Below are 24,558 nucleotides of genomic sequence, written 5' to 3'. Positions count from 1 at the left end.
CTTTTATGTCGATCTTCAATTCATATATATATATATATATATATATATATATGTATATATATATATATATATATATATATATAGTATAACCAAAGGGGATATCAAAGACAGTATGATATAATTTAGATAGAACTTTTCGTCAAGGTCTCTTAATTATTAGTTTGTGTTTATTAATCAAACACACATAAGCACTGAAGAAATAGAGATATGAAAGGTAAGTGTTTTTTTTTCTATCTATACTCCAGGGTCAAGCAGTATTTATCAAATGTTTGAAAAAAATTGTTCATAAATTGCTAAATTGTAACTATTGTTGTGCAAACGAAATCATTGCAAACTTTAAAATGAATGAAAAGTAAATATAGAATTTTATCCTAGTATTTGAGCATTTTTTATAACAATGAAAATATATTTTTGGAATCATGCATCTACGTTGGAGAATCTGATATTGTTCATGGTCCTACTTTCAAAGTCTATTATAGTATAATCCATTAAATATGCATGGAACCTTGGAAATGATCACCTACAACCTGAATATCAAAACAAAAAACCGCTTTTACTCCAATGAATGTTTTTTATCGTTACCATATCTTAAAAATAAGTAGCAGCCATCAATTGAATTACTCATATTTGCATTTTGTAATTAATAAAATTGATTTAGAAATTTTATTCAAATTGAAGTCTTTATCATTGACAATGTTCCCGTTTTTGTCTATGTGAGTCATTTCTGAAAATTTTCTTTTAATGAATTTCGCTTCAAAAATTTTTATAATTGAATATATAATATTGATACTTCAAGATTTGTTGATGCAGTTTTTTCATTGTATTGATGACGTTTTGATTTATTCTCTGAATACTGAGATGTCTGACCTATGTAAACAGCGTCATAATTATAAGATACTTGACATTATATTTTGTTGTGGGGTGTTGAAACTTGAAAACACAATGGTATAAAAAACCGGCTTGGTTAATCAATTAAAAAACAAAACAGAGCCTAAACATCAAAATTATTTTAATAAATATGTGATTATTATGTCATGAAAGACAATAAAGATATCGAAATATTTCATTAAACTAAAATCTGAAACACCCAAAAATAAAAGTAATACAAGTACCTTGTAATGATTGTGACACTGTTTACTAGGACACACATTACATTTAGAAAATAGATTTAAGTTATCAATACGACAAGATAAAGAATAAGAATGAAACTAACAAACCAAGAAATGTAGAAAAACACATTCAAATATTCTGGAAACAGAGTCTAGTACCAGAAAAAAGAATTTTTAGAAATAGTTCACGTATGTAGAAACAAGAAAACCGTAAGTAATAAGAAATACCTTAATAATTTGAGTAAAATTTATAATTACATATCATAAATTTCAGTTGAAAAGGAATTTGAAGTGTTTAAAGATTCGTATGAAATAATTTCCAAATTTTGGAAACAAGTTAATAGCAAATGAGGCAAAGAAGCTTGTCGAAGCAGGAACTATAAGAATATGCCTAACTGTTTCACAGTGTTATCACTGCTGGAAGCACATTACACTCTTGACTGTACAGAGGAAATTGATGGAAAGTGAGCTATGCCGTACTTGTGGTTAGGAAGGTCATTAATTCAAGGAGTGGAAGAACGAAATATTTTATTATTTGTGTAATGCCAAAGACCACAGTGCGGGAAAATGACCACGACCTCACACGCTTTAAAAGATGTAGCCAAAGAGAATACAGTCTTACATTAGAAAGAGTCAGATCATTTCCTAGTATTAGCATAGATGAAAATGAAAATAATGAGAGAACGCAAAGCTGGAAAAAAGTGAAACACAAAGAAATTGGTGGTACCTATACCATAGGTACCATAGGGAGATTCTGACGTAGGATGGCTTTAGCTCTATTGACAAAAAATATAGAAATATAAAAAAAGTGATAAATGTAGCAAACATAATACTGGGGAATGGAAAAGTCCCACAAAACTGTGGTTTGAAGATGAATATATGAAAGATACCTTGAAATAAGTGGCCGGACTAAATGACATTACATATGATTTAATTCTAGAGTCTAATAACAAAAATATACGACATTCTTAGGGAAATATGGAAGAAGAACAATTTGCTCACAGAATGGAATATGGATCTGATCATTCTAATCCTGAAAAAGGAAGACTCCAAGCTCTGTGACATTTATAGACCCAAACACTTCCTGAACAAAATTCAAAAATTCTAAACACTCTTATAAGAGATAGGCTAGTGGGATATATTAATGAGAAACTCGGAGACTGTCAACAGGGTTTCAGAGCCGGCAGATCGACAATCGTCGCAGTGCATTTGATGCTAACACAATAAAACTTTTGTGAACACGAAATTTGAAACAAAAATGAACAAATAATAATTTGTAATGGTAATTTCTCTCACAATAAAGTAGTACTTTTAGTTAACCTTGTGAAGAAATACAAAGAAATGTTTTCGATAGAAGCACAGCAAATTTAAAAAATAAGTGGGACAATTAAAGATTTGCTCTAGGAACATAACTTTTTGTTGTTGTTGATAATTTCGTCATCATCATTGTCGAATTCATCAAATATAAAGTGTAAATCTTAAATCATTTTACCAAAACCCTTTATTTTGTAAAAATGTGAACAATTTGAAAAAGTTAAGTTCGGATCCTCCGTTTCATGTTAAACAGAAGTTTAAACTACCCCCAGACCGCTAGTAACATTTAAACGGTAGTTTGTCCGTAAACGCCATCTATAACACGTGAAAAAGTCGATATCTGTAGTTTGAGCTGACGTTTGAGGTTTAAATTTCACTTGCAAAATTGGGCCTTAGTTTATTAGCGTTTGGTGAACAAGCCCATACGCCTGTCACTTGCCAAAGTCAGACGTATGGCAAACCCCTCCCACTTTGCATGGTTAGGTTATTATTAGAACATGGCGGAAATTCTGTTGTAAACATAAGTTAATTTCAATGTTTGTCTTCGAAATATATGGACATTTGTATTAAATTTAACAGTTTTCAGTGTAATGTGTCAAATATAATAGCGTTATTACATCAACTCGCATGATTTATTACACAGATGTCAGCTGTTACACATTCTGTGCCAGGTTAGTATTCCCAATAAAGAATAACTTGAATCTGTATCGTCTTTTCTAGTTAGTTATTTCTAATATTTATTTATTTAAAATTAATAAATAGTTTTAATCCTCATAATATTTAGTTAGCATTGATATTTATTTGAGTTTCCATTGTATTATATTGAATTTCTAAGTATTTCTCTGTAATTATATTTTTATCTAATATATTACTATTGAGGGCAGTTGATTATTAGTTATGTAATATGTGATTTTCTTTACGTTGGTATGATGTAAAATTTGTATTATTTTAACCTTTAATAATACTTCATTGTTTTATCTTAACCTCTTCTTCTAAGGTGCTGATCCTACCAAAGGCATCCAGAAAAGGAGAGCCGTGAATATAGGGTGAGTTTTTCCAATATTTGAATGTAGTAGACTTGGTAAAACATCTACCAAGATTTTTGTATTATATAATTAAATGCTGGCAACATCATTTCAAATGAGAATAAAGAAGCTGATATCATTAACAGAACATTAATATTTTTGTAGATGAAGGTATGTGTACTAATTGCAGTGAAACATTTTTCTCAGTCAATTCTGGAGATATGTATAGTGAGTTTCAAGTATATATAGGAATTTCTAAGTAATCTAGGAAAATGGCTTGCTTGGTTTATTAATTTTTGTTTACAAGTTTTGTAATATAATCAATTTTGATATGAGGATATGGTGGTGTGCATGTAAATCAATTTATATAGTAACTAAAACAAGGTCCCATAAGAAGGTCTATTGCAATTTGGAGCTTTAAAGTATTCATCTAAATCCGGGCATAGAAAAACTGCATCAAGTGAAAACAAATTATTAGATGCTCGTGCCCTGTTAGAATATACACTTAAACTAGGAGATAAATATCCAGATATTTTGATATTTCACAAATATCCATAATGAAAATTTTACATGATAAATTCCATTCCTACAATGTAAAGTTGGTTTATGAGTTGTCAGATAATGATTTTGATAGATGTTTGCCAACATGATGAAGGAAAAGTTTTACACTGAAACAATCCCAATTTTTTTTCAACAAGGTTTCTGACAAGGCTTCTTATTATATCAATGGGAACGTGATTTTCATAATTGTAGATACTGGTCACATAACCATCCTTGTTGTATGAGAGAATCTCACACTAAACTTCAACCCTTTTTAATATTGTAATAGATTGGATAATGAGGAAAATAGAGGATAAAAGGTCAGAAGTTGACTGGAATCTGTTTAAAAAACTGGAGGACTAGATTATATATGTCTAATCACATACAATAGAAAACTAACAGGCTACATAATAACTCAACACCAGTTTGACAAAATATAAACAGCAAAAAATAAAGAAATTATGACACAATAAAATTGATACAGAAAGTGTCATCTGTTTAGAAAGAAGAGAAATAGAACAAGTCAAACAATTTTACTATTTTGGCGGCATGAAAAAAGAGGTACTAAAACTGATATCAAAAGAAGAATAGGCCTGGGCCAAAACAATTTTAATTCACTGTATGAAATATCTTAAGAACAACAAGACTAATACTGTTCAAACTAATGTGGAACCTGTTCTATTATATGGGACCTAAACTTGGAAATACAATAGAAAGATGTTTCAGAAAATTCAATTGTTCATCAACAGATGTCTACAAGTTATCTGCAAAATTACTTGGCGTAAGAAAAGAAAAAGGACTTAACGGTTTCAAAACAAAAATGGAGATGGATAGGTCATACTTACACTATGAAAACCAGTACCAAAAATAACCAGATAATCATTAAATTATAATACAACAGACAAAAGAAAAAGAAGCCGACCTGTACTAACATGAAAAAGAACTACTGAGAAATACCTGCAAAAGAGGCTACAGAAATAGTAAATAACATAAGAAAATGGAGAGCCCTTGTTTAAATAGTAGCAACAGATGAAACCATGAAGCTTGAAGGTCTGAAATTTTAAATTTATTTATTAATAGTAATATACCTAAGTTACATTTCAAAATTTATTCAAGTATTTTCAATTACCTTTTAACCATGAAATTTTATTATTTGAAACATTAAGAGAATAACAATATTGAAAATAGTAATATTTGGTTCCAACAAAATACAGCATGTCCCCATTATACACATAATATGGAGTAATATTTGAACAATGTGTTTCACAGAAGATGGATTGGAAAGTGTGATTTTAGCAAATGACTCTAACATCAATCCTTTAAATTATTTCCTGTGGGGATACTTGAAAAACATTGTTTATAAAATAAAACCTGTTAGCTTTTAGGATTTGAAAGATAGGATTACCATAGATGTAAGAATCACAAGCAATCAGAAATGTTACAAAAATAGAAATGTTTTAAAATAACATGGCTTGTTCTGTTGAAATAAAAGGATAACATTTTAAGCATCTGCTGTAAATTTAACTAATTTTTTCAATTTTCTAGAAATGCAAAATTGAAAAAATAAATCAATGTTTAAGGCACGATTACAAACGGCTTGTTTAACATTACTTTAGTAAGAAAACTTTGATCTAGGAAATTATATTATAAATATCCTATAAAAATACACATCGCTATAATCTTTCAGATTGATAATTGACGAGTTTTTACCAAAAAATGCGATTACTGTTGGGACAATCAATAGTCATAATGATACACCCCTCAATATTATCATTAAGGACTAAAACTTTCTTCATGATAATATTTTTATCATCATTTAAGTAGTTGTTACATCTCAAAAATATGTAGCAGCCATCAATGAAATTATTTGTAGTTGCATTAAAATTTTTAAAATCCTGACTAATACGAGGATATATTGAAAAATTATTAGCCTACTATTGAACCAAACAAAATTTCAATGTCAAAATATTTTATTACTCAACATATTCTCCTCTTAATTGGATACATTTATTACATCGATCCTGCAACGTCTCTATACCTTTAAAAAAATGTTTCTTTTTACTCTGCAAACCAGACCTCCACAGCTTTTATTACCTCCTGGTTGGAAAAAAATTTACGACCTTTTATACTTTGTTTTCAGTCGAGGAGAGAGATGATAGTCGGACGTAGCCAACTCTGGTGAATAAGGGGGATGTTCTAGTAATTCAAACCCTAAATCGCGAATTTTTTGCATGGCAACATGAGATTTGTGTGCAGGGGCGTTGTACTGCAAAAAACAAAACACTTTTGGATAGCTTTCCGCGTCCTTTCTCTTTAATTTTTTCCCGTTGTAATGTGGAATAGTAATCTCCAGTTATTGTTCTAACCTTATCCAAAAAATCAATCATGATTACTCCATGACAATCCCAAAAAACTGAAGCAAGAACTTTTCCAGCAGATTTTTGGACACGAAACTTCTTGGGTATTGGAGAACCAGGGTATCGCCATTCCATCGATTGTTGCTTTGTTTATGGATCGTAGAAATGTACCCAAGTCTCATCCATAGTAACAATTCGGTTTAAGCAGTCTACATCGTTTTCAAATCGAGCAAAGATCGAACGTGATGCTTCTACCCTTGAACGCTTTTGGTCAACATTCAAACATTTGGGGATCCATTTTGCAGCAATTTTTCTCATGTCCAAATTGACGTGGCCGTGTAACTGGCCTTCCCGATCGGTCATTATCTTCAATGGAAAATTTACCTCTTTTGAAGCTTGCAGTCCAATTTTTCACTGTCGCATATGAAGGACATTGATCACCAAGGGTATTAAGCATATCTGCTTACCTCTTAACCCTTTTAAATACAGGTACTTGATGATGGCTCGATACTCCAATGTCGATGTCAAATTTTACACTGACATTTCTAATAAGTTCTTGTTCATTGCTATGGTAACGCAATATTTTGTTTATGCATGAAACTGGTCTAGGCTAACTAAATATCCATACATCCTCGTATTATAAATGTGAAAGCGAGGATGTTTGTTACGCTTTCACGTAAAAACTACTTGACGAATCATCATGAAACTTTGTACACATATTCTGGGAAGTACTAGAAGTAACATAGTATGTATACTTGTTATTAAAAAAATATTTTTTATAAAAATAAAAAAAATGTCAACAAATATCAAAATTTTATTACTTCAGCGCCATCTAACATACAGTAATGAAGTTCAAACCCTAAATACTATATTATCGACGTACGATATTACCGAGTGTCAAGTCAATATCTATTTAATCTATACATCCAATTCAATTGACTATAGTTTCAGCTGTTTGGAATTTTTGAGGTTAGGTATAGTGACTGTCACTAAAAGCGTATGTCTAAAAAATGCCTCTGAAGCGTAAATCTACATTATCTAAAAATTCGTCACGGGCCTTAGCACCAAAAAATGAAGTGGTTAATAATATCAACACCGGAAATTTTAAAAGATGTGCAAGGAGAAATGAAGGAATATTTGTTGTTGGTTACAATTATGGATACGGAACTAAGTACTTCATATCCTGTCGAGCTTTTAAATTCCCTTGAACTGTCAGGTGTACCGTCACATAATCTTCAATTAAAACGAAATGTACCAGTAATGCTGATGCACAATCTAGATACTTCTCGGCTATGTAATGGAACAAGGCTTCGTATAACAAAATTGGGGCAGAAAATACTTGGTGCTACTATTTTAACAGGTGTCGGCAAGGGAGAAAGTGTTAATCATACCTCGGAATCCAATTATTCCAACTGAACTTCCTTTTCAATTTAAAAGAGTTCAATTTCCGTTCAAGCTTAACTTCGCTGTTACTATAAACAAAGCACAAGGGCAGACATTACAGGTAGCAGGAGTGCATTTAGAAAAGCCATGCTTCTCTCAAGGCCAACTATATGTAGCGTGTTCACGTATATCTAATGCCCGGAATTTACACAAATTTACAACCAAAGAAAAAACTTATAGTCTACAAAAATATTCTAGATTAATACTCAGCATTTTCTTTTTAATTGTTGGAATTCATAACTATTTATTTTTGTTACAGGAAAATATATTTTAACATTTTTTATTGTATTTCAGTAAAGCATATTTTGAAACTTCATTGTATGTAGTAATTTTTAAAAATTGATAATACTAACCAAGCAATAAAATAAAGTTATCATATTGATATATTTCTATTATAATGATTTCTGATACTTATATAATGGATTCGATGCGAGCGAAGCCGCGGGTAAAATCTAGTAAAACTATAAATTTAACTTCACACCATTTCTTTGAGAAAAAGATTTATTTGAGGAGATAAACTTAAAAAGGTAATAGAGAATTTAAAAACCATTACCGAAGACGTTCTACATTTCTTTGAATGCAGTTGTATGGTCCTATGCTGTGGCATGGATTGGACCACAACGCAACAAGTAGTTACACAGCATCCAAGTTTTCTAATAACCCAAATATTTAATATACTTCTTGTTGGCTTTTCTTCTAATCACTTTTTCCACCAAGTAAATGTCTGGGTTCGATGTTTTTTGTAATTCTTCATCATAGAAACAGCCATTGCTCCGTTGTACCTTGCATATCTTCAAACAAATACGTTGAATGTTTGGGTACTTTTAACTGATAATTTTAAATAGTTCAGTTATCCAATTGGGTGTAGACGATCATACGTTTTGCTTAAAATAACTTTTTCATTGGATTTGACTTCGGAAGGTTGATACTGGTTGGTCGTATGTTTGGTATTATTGTATTTGTCAGTTTTTTTCTGGTTGAATATCTATCCATAAGTGCCATTCAAATTGAAATGCTTATACAATTATTTCAACGTTCTTGTAACAGCTCGATAATTGCAGCTAAATATGCTATAATTATAAATTCCACATCAATCAATTGCTGAAACTTGTGAAATTCCTTTCTTTGATCAGACTGCAGATTTGTTGGGGTCCGCCGAGTGTGAGCGAGAATGTCTGAAAATGCTCGAGTTATCCCTTCGCCAGTCTTTGTCTTTAATGGACATGTCCACAAGAACTTTGAAAAACAAAGGATTACAACCAATATCATTTTATGGTTTTTGCTTTGATGAGCATAAGATCGCATTTCAGCCATGTTTCAAATTATCTAAGTCTTTTATAACTGGACATCTGCGCGAATAATTTTTACGTGTCGGTTCTCTCTTCTTTAATACTTCAATGTGCAGATATGCTTTGCAGTTGTTGGTATTTTGGACTGCTTCAGTGATTTCCTTTAGTGTGAAATCAATGTTTAATCGCATCTCTTCGTCTGATATCGACGGCATTTCTATCATGCTTTTTGGGCGTTGCCTGTAGGATATTGTCTAGTTGGTATGAAAAATTTTGTTCTGTTCCTTTTTCAGTTGCTTTTTTACGTAACATATCTTGATAAACACTTATTGGCGCTAGTCTTAGGATCTAGGATTTCGAAGAGGTAGCACAATAATAAAAGTTAGATAACTACTTAAATTTACTGTATATTCATATATACCAAACAAAACAATATACACAATCTTACGTACAAAACGAAAAATGACACTAAGGCACGCGAGCCGAATCTTCGGGAGCTGCGCTGCGCTGCTCCACTGAGATCTAGGTGTTCGTGATCTGATCGCTTAGCTACCCAGAGACAAAGCTTCTCTTCGATTAGAAACGTGTCTCCAGGGTTCGTGTAAGTGTGTTGGTTTTTCCTAAAACGCGTACCAGGTAAATCGGAGAGGAGTAAGTTAATTGCATGCTATTAGGACATTAAAAAGGTTATTAGAGAAAGGTGACTCCCTGGGTCAGTCAGGAGTGGAAGGATTATTTTTTTATTGAGGAAGATCATCGTCGCCACACACTTTTCTCTTTCAACTTCTGCTGAAGCAGATATATAGAAGAATATATTCATGCAAATGTTGTGGATGTTTAGGTTGTTGTGTGTGACTACCTATTTCCTTAAATATTTTTCTGGTGTAGTTTCTCAAGCGTTTAAAAGGGGAGTGCATAGTTCTAGCTCGCTCTCAATATTATTGATACCGTTACCACTCGGGTTTTTTCTGGTGTTGGTATAGATCTTTGTCATGTGTATTTGTTGATTGTGTAAACGGAATATTGCAACAGCTCCACAATAAATTAGTGCATGAAATTGCTCGAACATATTAATTTATTGCAAAAGCTTTCTATCAATATGTCTATTCTTGCAATGATTTCCCAAATCTCGATTTGGGCAATTTTAGTCGTCGACTCTATTTGGTTGAATGTTGTCAAAATCGAGAATGGTGTGAATTTAATTCTATTACAAGTTTGAGTTGTTCTGTTAGTTCAATGTTATTTTAGGTTGTTAGTTTTAAGTCATTGATATATAGTGACTCACTTTCTGTTTTTCGTTCTTGTATTGGTACCTTTTCTTCATGCTGTTTAGTATTGTACTAAGAGGGAACAGTGCTAAACAGAACAATAGGGGAGACAAGGAATCTTCTTGATAGATACCGTTGTTCATTTTTACTCCTGTTACTGTTCTCCACTTCTGACTTTCTTTTAGAAACTGATGCTGGTGTCAAGTAGAGGTCAGTGTCACACGTTTGCATGGTTCTAGTGATAAACGATATAAATGTGGTTGATGTAGATATTTGAGGTTCTATGGTCCAGGTATGTGCTATTGAGCCGTAAACTTTTCTGAAATCGATCCACGATAATGACAGGCTTTACTTTCGGTAATGTATGTATTTTTTGTTGTTTGTTATTAGGTCATCTAATCCTTCCGATAGGCATATTAGCGGTCTGTAGTTCTATGCTTTTATGGTCTCTTCACTTTTTGTATTAAGTTAGTTTTTCCTTTGGTTCGCCAGTTTGGGTGTTTTGTTTTTCATTGATTATTTTGTCGCATGGTGATGCAATACAATTTTTTCAGCCAGAAATTGGTTATTCCATCTGAACCTGGCGTTTTCCGATTTTCTGTTGAGTATATTGCCGCTTTTACTTCGTTTTCTATGATATTGTTCCATTTCATTCTTTTTATTTTGGCGGTCTTGTATTTTTTTTTGTAACCTTTTTTATTGTGTGGTGCTTCCTGTTTTGGGTGATGATTTGCTGGAGCGAGCTTTTTATTATGATCGTGTTGTAAAAATTGCTGTTATTTTCTCTGAACATTTTGTTTGGTCTGTATTGAGTTGATATTTCTTCTCACCTTCTTATCCTGCTTGTTTTTGCTGACACTTTTTGCACTTGTTGTTAGACTATCTTTTTGGCATATTTTATTTCGTACTTCTGGTACAGATTTTTCTTTTGTTTTATCATTATCTGATTGAATGTAGGCTGAAGTCTTCTTTTCCAGGATGGGTCATGGTTTCGTGGTTTTGTTTGTCTATTAGTTCCGGTTGTTTGGGTTCTTACTCTATTTTGTATTGTTGCTCCAGTAGCGTATATAAGTTTGTTCAAGGTTGTAAGCTGTTCATATTTGTTTTGTTGTTTGGTTATTATTCCTTTTATGGCTGCGTTGTCCTAGCTTATTTGCCGTTGTACGTATGGACCACTTTATTCTTTGTTTGGTTTCGTTTTGTGGTCGTGTGATAGGTTCTCTTGTTTCAGTTTGTTTATTGTCTTGAGTTGATCATTCGTTTTTGTTAGTGTGTGCAAAATCTGTAGTTTTAAAGCAGTTCGTAGTGACCGCTCTTCTAAGTTTTCTGTGATAAGAATTTTAATGCTCTACTGATGTTCTTGTTAATTGGTGTTGCTTAATGGTTGGATGTTGACGGTCAGATATACCTCTTATCTCCTACCGGACGCAGTCTCAATTTTAATGTTCTCGTTTACGTCGATATATTCTAAGGCTTTATTTCTTTTCATTTCATGAAAGGGCCGATTTGTTCCACGGCAAGTATTTTGTTATTATTATTATTATTATTATTATTATTATGCAAAAGACTTATGCATTACTTAGTTTATGGCCGCTATCATTTACCTATCTCAAATACAAAGGAGCAAATAGATTAGTCTCAGTTCACAAAATGAACTTGCGCACTGTGAGGTAAATATCCAATTTCATAACCTTCTGAATGTGCAGGATCTCAGGCACGACTTCAGTTCGTGACATAATAACTAGGACTATTTCCACATTTTCGCTCTGCCATATTGGCCATATTTCCTTTTGCGAGATCTGCGTACTTAGCCAGTTTATCCTAGTGTTTTTTTGAGGCTATGACTGAATTGACTCTTCTATTAACCACCACGATGTAAGGTCTATTATTCGTCACCTGTCTATCGGTGATATTGGACCTATCGTCGTAGAGTCTTTAATTGTCATTTCTGAGAACCTTCTGCGGCTATTACTTGTAGTATTGTGTCTGTATTTGTCAGATTGAGTGTTCAAATCTTTGATCACATTCTACTTGTAGTTGTTAGTGTTGATTATTGGATAGCTATCATGAATCCTTCAGTCTCTGGAATGGATAGTAAGCCATCTGTTTAAAGCTTCTTTGTCAATATACGGCTGGTTGAGGTCATGATGATGTCTACTGTGCAACGCCTTTTGCGACCATTGCTCCAGCTTCGAATCCTAACTAAGTCAGATTCTAGGGACGCGAAGTTCAGAGGTGAGTAATCCTTATCCGTCACGGATATAATTCGGTGTAGTGCTGAGGATTCTGATATCTTGTAAACTAATTCACGTATTTTCAGTAACTCTCGAGTGTCTGTTCACAAGATCAATTAAGTCTCTTCCATCCTATTTTCGGGATAATTTGATTCTAATGGTGGATGACTTCGGGTGGTGGTTGTTGTTCTTCCTCATTATTATTTGTAATAACTTCTAAATATATTCCAGGTCTGTTTTCGTCAATTTCAGGATTTCAAAAGACTATGTTTAAATAGGCGTGACATAGGTGTTGATTGCCTGGACACAAGTTTCCTTCATTTCATTCGGACTTCATAAATGATTGTACTCTTTTTGTGTATTTGTCCTGGATTCTAGCTTTCTCCTGCTTGTGGTCCAATATTCAAGCCTGTTAACATCTGTATTTGAAGTTTTCCCTTTTTCCATTGCTTGTGCTATATCTCCGTTGGGTACTTGCATATTTTCGTGAGAGAAGGTGATTGATTTGATGCGCATTTGCTGCTTATAGTTCAATATCATCCATGTAGAGAAGATAGGAGATGTTACAGTTGGTGTTTCTGTTAGTTTTGGATCATGTATCATGGTGGATGACTTTGAACAGATTTGCAGATGTATGTTTATTCGCTATTCTTCATTGTTGTTGAAAGGAAGCTTACAATAGTTGAGTAGACTTCATAAATCTACAAGACGGTGAGGAATGAGATACACTACCAAACGCTTTCTTGTAATCCACGATATATTCCAGTAATCTTTCTGTGCTTGTCGAAGTATCAAGTTGTTCTTTGAATTTTTTTTGATCTGTTCCTCCGCCAAGATGTTATTTTCCTCGACGTGCCTATAAATTCTGTTAGTGATACAATCTGTAAGTATCTTATATAAAGTGGGGAGGCACGTTATAGGTCTGAACTGGTGTGTGCTTTTTAAACATTATCACCCTCTATATTCATATGTACCATTTATCCTACTCAAATCGCAACATGCGAACGATATTTTGTTAACGTCTTTTAGCATCGACACCGTGTACAATGATTTCTTTACCTCGTTTATACTCCGTTCAAATACCTTTTTAATCGAACATTATAAAATGACGTTCTGTTAAGAATACCTTTTTAACTTTAAAGTCCATATAATTAACTAACAATATTAAAGTCCATATAATTAACTAACAATATCATACTATTAGGGAGTTTGTTGTCCCTTATTGGTGGATGTGTAACGATTACGAGGGTAGTTTACCTTTGAAATGTCTTTTTTATAACTTCAGTAAAGGAATGTGCACTGGTTATATAGTTTAATCAGCTAAGTAACAAACGTTTATCTGCGTGGATTAGGTGGTAAGATTAAGATTACAATGCCCTAGAAGGTCAGATTTTTATTGATTAGAAGAAAAAAATTAATATCATGTATAGTTTTACGAGTTAATATGAAACATAAACAACATATCATACAGGACAAATAGCAGAAACGATGCTGACGTGCTGAATCATAGATACCACGGAACAATTGACAGATGGCGGAAATGACAGGTGACATAGAACATATGATAGTTGGCAGATGTCATCCAAGAAGGTGGAAATGACTTCAGTTGACGTTTACATCCAAGATAGCGAATACCCTTTTCTCCGTTCCAGAACCGACATAGCTGATATAAGTCACAGCAGACTTATAAAGGTTGCTGTTTAAAATCTTGAAAGCAACGCAGTCGATCCTATCCTAACCTACCACACACTTTGAACATTAGCAAAAACGAGAGTTTATTTAGTTATTTATTTTAATTAATTTAGTTAATTATTTTATTTATTAAATTTGAATTCTATATATCTTTCAGTTGAGTAAAAAGCTAGTATTTTCCTATATTTCCCTTGTATATCTTCGGTAGACAGCCAAATATTACCCACTTTCCCAGAATGCGTATTTATATAGGCATTTCAATGAATTATCACTTTACTGTACCAATTTTCAAGTTTTCAATTTATTATCATGTAACTCTTAACGTCCTGTGTTACGCATTTGGTATACTTGTTGATTTGTGGCCTGATTTTGGTAAAGATCATTTTCGCTCATGGAAATGAGACAGTTTGCTGCTTTTTTAGATTCAATTATGATAAGAAAATTAGTTTTTCTTATCAGTTCATAAATAACTAGTAATTGTCTGTTTTTCTGTTAAAACACCAAGAATGTGTTTCAAATATGAGCATTTTTAGTTTACCTGCAATATTAAATTTGATATTGAGAGAACTTCAAGTCTCTCTCTCTTTCTCTCTCTCTCTCTCTCTCTCTCTATATATATATATATATATATATATATATATATTTATATACATATATATATATATATATATATATATATATATATATATATACATATATAAATGCATCTAAATTTTGATTTTACGTTTCTACTAATCTACGAAACTTTTTAACATTATCTTCAGTAATAGTTGCTTTTTTCAAATCTCATTTCATCATTTCCTTTAATTAGATAAAAAATCTACCTCAAGCTTTTACGTTATTCATGAATAGTGAAAATGGTTATTGTTGAAGATTTTCGCAAATCCCTTGCTATCATATTCGGAGGATAAACTAAAGCCTTATGAATGACGGTAAGTTTATTCAGTCGCGAAAGTACGACTAAATGAACTGAATTTGTTATTTTGACATTTTTGATGGTTCATGTATACATCTTCATTATCACAGAGATTTTGATAAGGATAAATTTTCCTACTATCAGTACAGGGTTTTCCATCATAAATCATCCTAACCCTTATCACCCTTGTTATTTTATATACATACTGGAATACTTTTCAATATCGATTAGAGTATTGTTTGCCACCGAGAGAACGACTTCAAAAATATTTAATTGTGTTGTGATATTTTCAGTATTAAATGAGAGACGTTTAGAGAAGTTTATGGTTATAATAACTAGAAATCTAATAATCCTCGAAAAGTAATCTGAAGTATTTTCGCTTGTTTCAGATATTTTATATGTATGTATGGATTTGGGGTCTCGTATACACTGCAACCTAAAGGATCTATTGTGTCCCCCTTTCTTGCTGCGATAATGGAGAACCCTGTATTTAAAAATGATCCGTTAATCTCACTCCTTTTAAAAAGTATGGTTTTAATTGCCAGAGATCTTCGTCTTCCATTTCAGACGCTCCCAGATGTAGTGCTCAGGAGTTCCTCAGTGTTTTACACTTCGAGAGAATGTGGACAGAGGTTTCATTCTCTGTGCAAAAAACCTGCACGCCGCATTATCTGCTTGGTCTAGCGTCTTCAGGTCTTTGTTGAGGCGATAGTGCCCCGATAGAACTCCTGTTAGTGTTCGGAGATTTTTCTTACTTAGGTTTATACATTCTGCAGATCTATTCTGGTTATAGTTTCCCAGAAGAGTCTTAGCCCATGTAGGTTGTCCCAATAATTGGTTTTTCTCCTTCTTTTTTAATGCTTTTCCCTTGTTCTGTAGCTGATACCACAGAAGGATCTTATCAGCTATTTCATTTCCCTTCACTCCGGTATGTCCTGGAATCCATTGTAGGGTAATTTTATTTTTCTTGTCTAGCTCGTTTAATTTTTCTAGGCAATCCCAAACGAGTTTGGATTTTATGATATTTGAGTTTAGTATTCTAATAACTGCTTGACTATCGGATAGAATAATGATCTCTTGTTTGTGATAGTTTCTCTCTAGATTGAACTGAACACATTTTTAAATTGCATAAATTTCTGCTTGAAAAATGCTCGGCGCACTACCCAGAGTTTCAGAGTGTTTGGTAACCATTTAATGGCATTTCTGTTCATTTCTTTTATGGTGTTATGATCCCCCTTGCTTTTAAAGTTTATTATGGAGGTGAAGTTTTTCTCCAAGCTAAACTTTTTCGATGTAACTTCTTGAGGCATGTCCCGGGATTAGTTATTATTTAGGAACGGGTTTTTTTTATGATTCTGTTTCTGAACATTTTAAATGATATTTTCTCTGCTACGCTTTCCAGAACTATGTGGAGAGGTGGAGACTTAGAATCACTTCTAATGCAGATGTTGGGCAAGATTTCATGGTCCCAGTTGCACTTGTTTCAGCTTTTAAGGGCGGTATATCTTCATACATTATTCCAGTAAAATTTTTCCTCGGGAAGTACTTTGAATACTTGAATACTTTGAATAATTTTCTTTAAAGTGATAAATTTTATATATTTATTAAATTCTATGTTTATGTTAATAATGAGTTTCCCTATTATCTATTAGCATCTTCATGTAGTAATTGATTTTAACTTCAAAGTCAGAATAAAATATTACGGACATTGACGTGGTTTTGTGTTCATTAATGAAATCGGAGTTTGTGGTAAAATTCTCGTGACTTACTATGCTATAAAAAGATATTGAAATACTTCATTACACTAGCAGTAGAAAATCAGTTTTATAGAGAATTAAGTTGTAAGAATACTTGTTCGGTATAATCGGATTTGGATTCGAATAGAAATTGACCACACAATTATATCCACAATTGGAATTGTGTTCCATTTACCGACAAACTGCAGTGCCACGTCACTACTTGATAAATTTAGCATTACTTCTTTGAGATAATTGTGTTTTATTTAATTATCGTTAAAATGTAAAGCAGATATCTCTAAACTTTTCAAACTTGAGGCCACAATTATTACTGCATCTTAAAGACCAATAATGTTTGGATTTTCTCATCATCTTTATTAATAATTTCATATAGCACAATCACCGTCTTCAAAGACTAAGTATTGCTTGCTAACGTTGCTCCACATGAAGGTTACTAATCAAGTTTTGGCGAATGAATTTTTATAGCAGCACTGACGCTGCACATACGAGCGTCGTTACTTTAGTATTGAGATAGACAAATATTTATAATTGGATATGGCTTTATTGTTTTTCAAAATATTCTCCTTTTAGATCAATACATTTTTGCATGCGTTAGAACGAATTGTCGAAGAATTTTTACCATTCCTCCATAATATGTGATTTGAACGCATCAACCGCTTCTTCGGGTGTAGAAAAACGTTGATTTCGCAATTTATTTTGATATGTAGGAATAAAAAGAAATCATTGGGTTCCAAACAAGGACTGTATGGCAGATGACCCATTGACTCGATGTTTTGAATATTCAAAAACGTTGTTGTTTGAACTGATGTGTGAGAGCTCGCATTGTCGTGGTGGAGAATGATTCGTCTTTTTAACACAATATGTGTTGAAAAGTTTCAAAAATCGCATGGCGAAAAATAAAATAAAATATATTGTATATGTTTTATAGTTCTTAATTCGCTTCTCGTTTTTTGTTCCTTTTCACAATTTCAGCAATTTGTTCTTATAAAATTTGGATTTGTGTAGATTGTTCATCATTTGTGAAGTAGAACAGACCACCGCTCCTTCCAGCGAGATTTAAATTTGTATGACTTGACTTCTAACGATACTTTTATATTAAGGATGCATTTTGCTTGGTTATAATTATTCCACTGCATAACATATCAGGATCACAGTAGCCTGATTTGATAGACTTGTCTAATGTGATCAAGTATAATGAGCTGGATTTTTTCTTGGTACAAAGATGAACTTGAACTGTTGCATTGGGAGATGGAAAGTTCACTTTTATATTTGTATGCATACTTTCAAGCCCATGAGGATAACCTGATGCTTTGTGAAAAATAGAACTGCCTCACGGTACGGTTACAGAGGCTTCGCGTTTTAACGATTTATCGTTCTCATGAACACGTCGGAACCCACTTGATTAATAAAAAAACGAAGGAAGTTATCCCGGTTATTCTGAATATGATTCAATCCTTGAACTACCCACATGTTAGTCACAATGTTGAAAGTTTTTTGATTTTTATATAAGAAATGTTTCAGTTTGTATACATAGATTTGTAATATATGTCTCTAAATATTTGACAAATATTTATATGATATGGAGCCAAGGATTTCTGTGATGGGGATGTACTTTCGTCTGCCATTTGATTGTTCTGTAATCATCTTTCGATGCCTTCTAGGATGCGATATTCTTACTTGATTGGTCTTAAGAGATAATAGTTGATTATTATAAAAAAAGATGAGCTTTCGTTTTACTAGTAATGAGTAATATTTTTTAAAATCCTTTGGCAACACAGAATTCGTCAGCAAACGCATCCTCCATAACCGTAGCCTGGAAATATATATTATTTTGTCTTTTCAAATAAGTTTTTAACTTAAGATACAATTCAATTTCGGAATCATGCACAAAAATAACACTTGTAAACCACGCTATCTGATTTGCTCGCACAAAATACAGGCAGATGTCTGTGTTTAGATTTTTTTAAAGTACAAAAATTATTTGTAAGTTATTCGTGGCTTGATATTGAAATCTACAGTTGTACAGTTTTTTGTTTCCAAAACAGGAAAGTTTTGTCTATTTTAAACAGGAGCAGGCTTATATCGTCCATCAGCAACTAAATTAGAAAATTCTTCGAATGTCTTCCTGCTGCAACGGTGTCTGCGAATGTAGTTTCTCCAATTACTTTAACGCTTGACATGGATTGTCGCACCTTAGACTGGTTGAACCAACACTCCGACGCTTCAATTCTCCATCCATACATTTACTACCTGTCTTTTTAAAATGTGCATAAAGACTTTTCACCTTCTCAAATACCATAGTTCCATTCAGGTACACTGGTAATAAGAAGTGTTTTATTTTTGTGAATAAAGAAATTTTTAGCTGCGAATCCCGAACTTGTATCGCAATAGTTGAAAAAAAAGAACTGTGAATATGTTGCTTTTATCGTATTATTGTTTAAATTTTTTTGGTTGAATTCTTGCTAATGCTAATGTTCAGTAAACAATTGATGAACTGTATGATTTTTCAGGGTTCCATTTTGATAGTAGTATTTAATTTCCATTTATTGATAATAGTGTATGTGGAATATTCTCATGTATCTTTTTATTGAATTGAGTTTCTACTGTGGAATTTTTTTGATCGCATTATACAAAGCACTTGTCGAAACAATTATAATAAGGTTATATGACGCTAGTATTCGAAACAAAAAAAATATGTGTATATATTAATTGATTGTGAAAGAAATTCCTGACCTAACATCTACTATACTATTTTTTTTTGAAAATATAAAATGTATGTATTTATTATTGACTAATCACCATTTTTATATTGAAAAACCCCCTGTCACTAAGGTATAGAATTATTGGTTAATACCTTAGGATTGGCTCATTTACATTTTATAATGTATTGAATTCGAAATTAAGATAAGAAGATATGAATATTGACTTTTGTCTGCTTTTTACTGCTTTATATAGAACTTTACCATAAGAACTGGGCTATGATACATTTTCTAATAAACTATTACTTAAATATTTTTTTTTAAATCAATGCTGCTAAACTACTTGTGTCTTAGTAACATCTACATAATTTAGGAAAGTTTTAGATCATGTATTTTCTTCTTATAATATTGAACTGTAATATTTACTGTATTTTTTATAAAAAAAGGAAAATGCTATGAAAATTATTCATATATTTTATAATTGAAATAATAGTTCTAGAAATCTAAACTAAATAGGAATGAGAGTTATGAATGTTTGATATTGAGTACTACAGCATCCAACTAAGCTTTGCGCTTCGCTATTATCTACCCAATTCTACAGGCTAAACCATTAAGCAGCGTTTTCGGAGCCGTCAGTTCGTTAAAACCTATCGTTGAGGTCGGATGTACGTTCGTTTCCCACCATCTCCGTGCCATGTGATGACCCCCAGAATCATTTTGCGTTAATATATTAACTAATGTGACTTCTTAAAAATTTGTGATAGAGTTTAGTGCCTTTTAATTGTGTTGTTATTTTTAAATTACCAATTGTGGATATGTACGCTGCTTACGCGGGGGGAGCACCCCCGCATTACGCTCCCCCTCCGCCCCCTGCATATTTACAACCTCATGCGCCACCACCTCCTATTCCTCACCATGTACAAGTTCCTCCTATCGGCTTGGGCCAGGATCCTACCCCCGTTGCACATTTTTCGAAAAAACGGATAAGGTAAATAGTTAATTTTTATAAACGATTACTATTTCTATAAAATAATTTAATGGTTCTTACATTTTAAATTTCTCTGTTGGCACTTATTTCAATTCAAGAAAGTTTTCACAGTGATTAAAAATGTATTATTAGTGGAAACTCATTGATATCTGTAAAAATGGCATTTTTTTAAAGAAAAAATTGATTTCTATTTATTTCTTCATTTATGGAAATTATGGGTATTACAGTGAATTACAGGCTTAATGTTTTATAAAAAAAGTCTATTTTTGTAATTATAATGAAATGAAAAATGAGTTTCAACTTTATAGAAAGGTTATCAAAACAATTAAAATCCCATTAAATATTCATTTTCTAACTAATATAGAATTTCTTCAAATAACACTATTCACTATTTGTCGCACTCATTTCGATTTATTTGTTGAAAACTTTGATGTAATAAAATAATACTAATTCACTTATATTGATAATATTTAATCTACATCTTAATATCCTTCAATTTTTTATTTCCTATATCTTTTTATATGTTATTCGCTATTATTTATCTTGGTTTTAGGTCTCTTTTCGTAGAAAATCAATTTAAAATAACAGATAAAATATGTTAAGTTTCGACTTACGCTCTAACTATGACTTAATATTTACAACTTACAATTCCTGATTATATTAATCAATAAATGAATCATGAATACTATAATAAAATCAGAATAGAAATAATTTTTTCCTAGTTGTTACATCTCAAAAATATGTAGCAGCCATCAATAAAATTATTCGCAGTTGCATTTAAATTTATAAAATAAAACTATAAATTTTACTTAAAATGTTTTTTTATCATTTTATCAAAATATATACTCAATAGAGGGTTAGAACAGTTTGTCGGTGCAACTTCCATCAATTTTTTTTATAAACTTTTATTTAACAATATCTATAAACGTAGTGAATGATGTTGCAGAACGAGGCGTTAAACTAATGCAAGAGTACAACGATTTGTTTAAAAAAGATGAAGGACAGAAACAATTCTTCATTCAAATCTTAGATGATTCATGTTTTGTAATGTTTTACAATGTTTTGTATCACGGGGTCTATTTTTCTGGATCGTTTGCTAGCCTGCATCATTTCGTCCAAAGTATTATCAAAAGTAAAGGGCTGAGTACTCCAACTTGTATAACTTGTATTGTTTTAAATTTTGTTGTTTAGCAATTGTGTTGCATTCTTATTATTAAATGATTTCTGACCTCAAGAGTTCGCTCTATATTATGTGACTTAGTGCTGACAATAGCGCTTCCAAGATGAATAAGATAAATGTTTATTTTTTGTTTGTGTGGTAGAGAAATTTATCTGTTAAATTCTAATGGTAAAAAATGATCTTGGATACCTTACTATAGTCTAAATCCGCCTTGTTTCGTTTATCTGTCAATCTTAATCTTATGTAATATTTTTTATATATTTAACTTCATCGAATCAAAATATTTGAAAATATTTTAATAATAAAATTCAACAGCAAGCATTCCTGACAAAATGTTATCTACAGGATGATGGAGTTTATAACGTTGAGAATGTTTACAACATTCTCATTAATGTTCATTGTAGCCCCATCCTATAGATACCAGTTCTTTTTAATTACCTTTACAGATAACTCACCATCATTCTTAACTATTAAAAATGTGACATTAGATGAAGCTATGAAAATAATTGATTTGTTTCCAAACTGTTAAAGTCTATTGTCTTTCAACGTAGCTGAATCAAAATTAAAAAAATGCAAGGCATTATGCAATAAAATTATTAGCAACTTCATCTAATTCAACTGAAATGTGAATGCTCAAGAATATATCAATATATCATTAATTTTATACAGCAAGCGATAAAATACTTTTTGAAAACAAGCAATCATTTAAGCATTAGTTATTTCTGAATAATTGTTAAATTTGGTGGAAAAAAGGTTTTTATTTCAACAGTAATCGCCTAATGGACAAGTCAGTAAAGTATTTCTAATACACCGACGTTCAGAATAACGCGCGTTATGGTACTTCAAACTAAATTCAGACGTTAACAGTAAACCTTTACATGCATTCATCTGTATCGATACAAACATGCTGGTACTTCGATATAGATGCGAGGCAGTCGCAAGTATGTTTTACAGAAATCTTTTCCTTTTCACCATACTAATAAATCGACAGACACCACAGCTTACGCTAGCTGAATCGGATACATTGGTTATCTACAGCGCCGTAACATATTTTTATTCCAAAATCTTGATGTACTTCGATAATCTTCGGCGTTAATAGCTAGAGTGAGTAATAAATCTATAGTTGAATTTCTATTTTTTGAAAATTGATCAATTAAGCAGTACCTCTATATTTTTCGTTTTTATTTTCCGAAAAATTTTGCACAAAATGTTGAATTAATATTCAATAATTTTTGGGGGTCCTGAAATTACGAAACAGTCCCTCTTCTAGTATACTTGAAAAGATATTTTATAAATTCCAGAAGCATCACTATTTTTTGAGGCCTTCACATAGTTTAATTTACATTTTGCCTATTTGTCCGTTTTGTATATCCTCGTTCAAATCTGGACATGACAAAATGTTAGTAGTTATAGAAAATCTGAAGAAACATTAATTGGAAAGTGGTAGGCTGATGTCGAAGAAAGCGATGTAAAAATTCATTTTCTCCGCAATTTTGCAACTTTCATAAAACTTTCCAAACATTTATTGGGCAGTTACGAGAAAAATGATACTATTGAAAACTCAGTGCTTGGTGGACACTATGGAAGATGTTCAAGGAGATCCACCATAACTAGTCGAAGAAGTCGAATACGCACTGCCTTAGAATTTCGTTCCCACTACCACACGGATGGGGAGAACGTCCTGAGAACAAAATAATTACTGATGACGAAACTTGAGTAGCATAATATGCAAAGAAAAAACAACAGTATATGACATGAGGTTATACCGACTCTCCAACAAAGCTGAGGAAAGTTAGCCAGCGAGGAAGCCGATAAATACAGTCTTTTGAGATGTTCAAGAATACCTAACTAATTCTTGGCACGTGAAATGACAAACAAATTGACTGAAATAGCAGGCAATCGCGTTTTGTGCTGAAGAAAAAGATTGAAACTTTTAATGTCTAATTAATTTTTTTGCTTTATTATAATCCACTATTTTCAAATACATTTGCAAGATTACTTGGCTTTCTTTATAATTTCGGTTAAACAAAGCCATATGTTATCTCCTAATGATCATTGCAGTAAATAGACAAAACACATGAGGTATATTTTTATCTTGACTATTTGCAGGAAATTGAATTGAAAACAAAACATACTTTTCTTACCTTTTCTATACTTGAAGGACTACAAAAATTTCTGACCTGTTATACCGGGCGAATTTTAAAGAAGCGCTTTGCATTAAATTAAATTAAATACATAGTTTGGTTTCGACTGTTCACAATTGTGGTTCGCAATGTTAAGTTGAAGGCATGTTACAACTATTTTAATTTGTTTTTCGTACTTGTTTTTTATTTTTGTATTTAATTTCAGTGTTAATTATTATTAAGTATTTAAATTCATTAAGAGTGATGGCTTTTTGGTGCTATTTTGATGTATACGATAGAGTGTCAAATAGGGAAAAAAGTGTTAGTGAGAATGTCAGTAAGAGTTTGGTCATAAAAATTCGTATATTCAACGTCAAATGGTTATTTTAAATATGTTTGAGTACTTAGGACGAGAACATGTAAATCAGTGAGAAATAATAGCATTATTAAACAGATTGAAAAATTGATTTTAATTCCATATTTTACCATTTATCGCGTGGTGCAAGTGGGGGATAGAGTTATTTAGAATTATATCAAATAATTGATATAATTGGTACCGTCTGTTTGAATAATACATGTTTATAGGAGTATAAAAATTTATCTAGATATATTTTTTTTATGATA

The 24,558-nt window shown here is 32.0% G+C and overlaps 1 protein-coding gene across 8 annotated transcripts in view; it reads left to right on the top strand.

The window, feature by feature from the left end:
- The first annotated feature begins 2,817 nt into the window (after positions 1 to 2,817).
- Positions 2,818 to 24,558, top strand: part of LOC130894290 (aryl hydrocarbon receptor nuclear translocator homolog) — a 97,063-nt gene continuing 75,322 nt past the window's right edge. For 4 of the 8 annotated variants that reach the window (XM_057801066.1, XM_057801048.1, XM_057801056.1 and 1 more), the window contains exons 1-2: positions 2,818 to 3,094; positions 3,421 to 3,469. In XM_057801066.1, the coding sequence (XP_057657049.1) occupies positions 3,067 to 3,094; positions 3,421 to 3,469 (77 nt within the window). In that variant the 5' untranslated portion in view covers positions 2,818 to 3,066. Of the gene's footprint in view, positions 3,095 to 3,420; positions 3,470 to 20,277; positions 20,632 to 24,558 lie in introns of those variants that run through there. The other 4 variants (XM_057801033.1, XM_057801017.1, XM_057801009.1 and 1 more) reach the window with 2 other exon arrangements.

Source organism: Diorhabda carinulata, chromosome 1 (genome assembly GCF_026250575.1).
Source record: "Diorhabda carinulata isolate Delta chromosome 1, icDioCari1.1, whole genome shotgun sequence".
NCBI classification, from domain to species: Eukaryota; Metazoa; Arthropoda; class Insecta; order Coleoptera; family Chrysomelidae; genus Diorhabda; species Diorhabda carinulata.
Note: the sequence above shows the minus strand (reverse complement) of the source record. Positions and strands in the feature narration are given on the sequence as shown.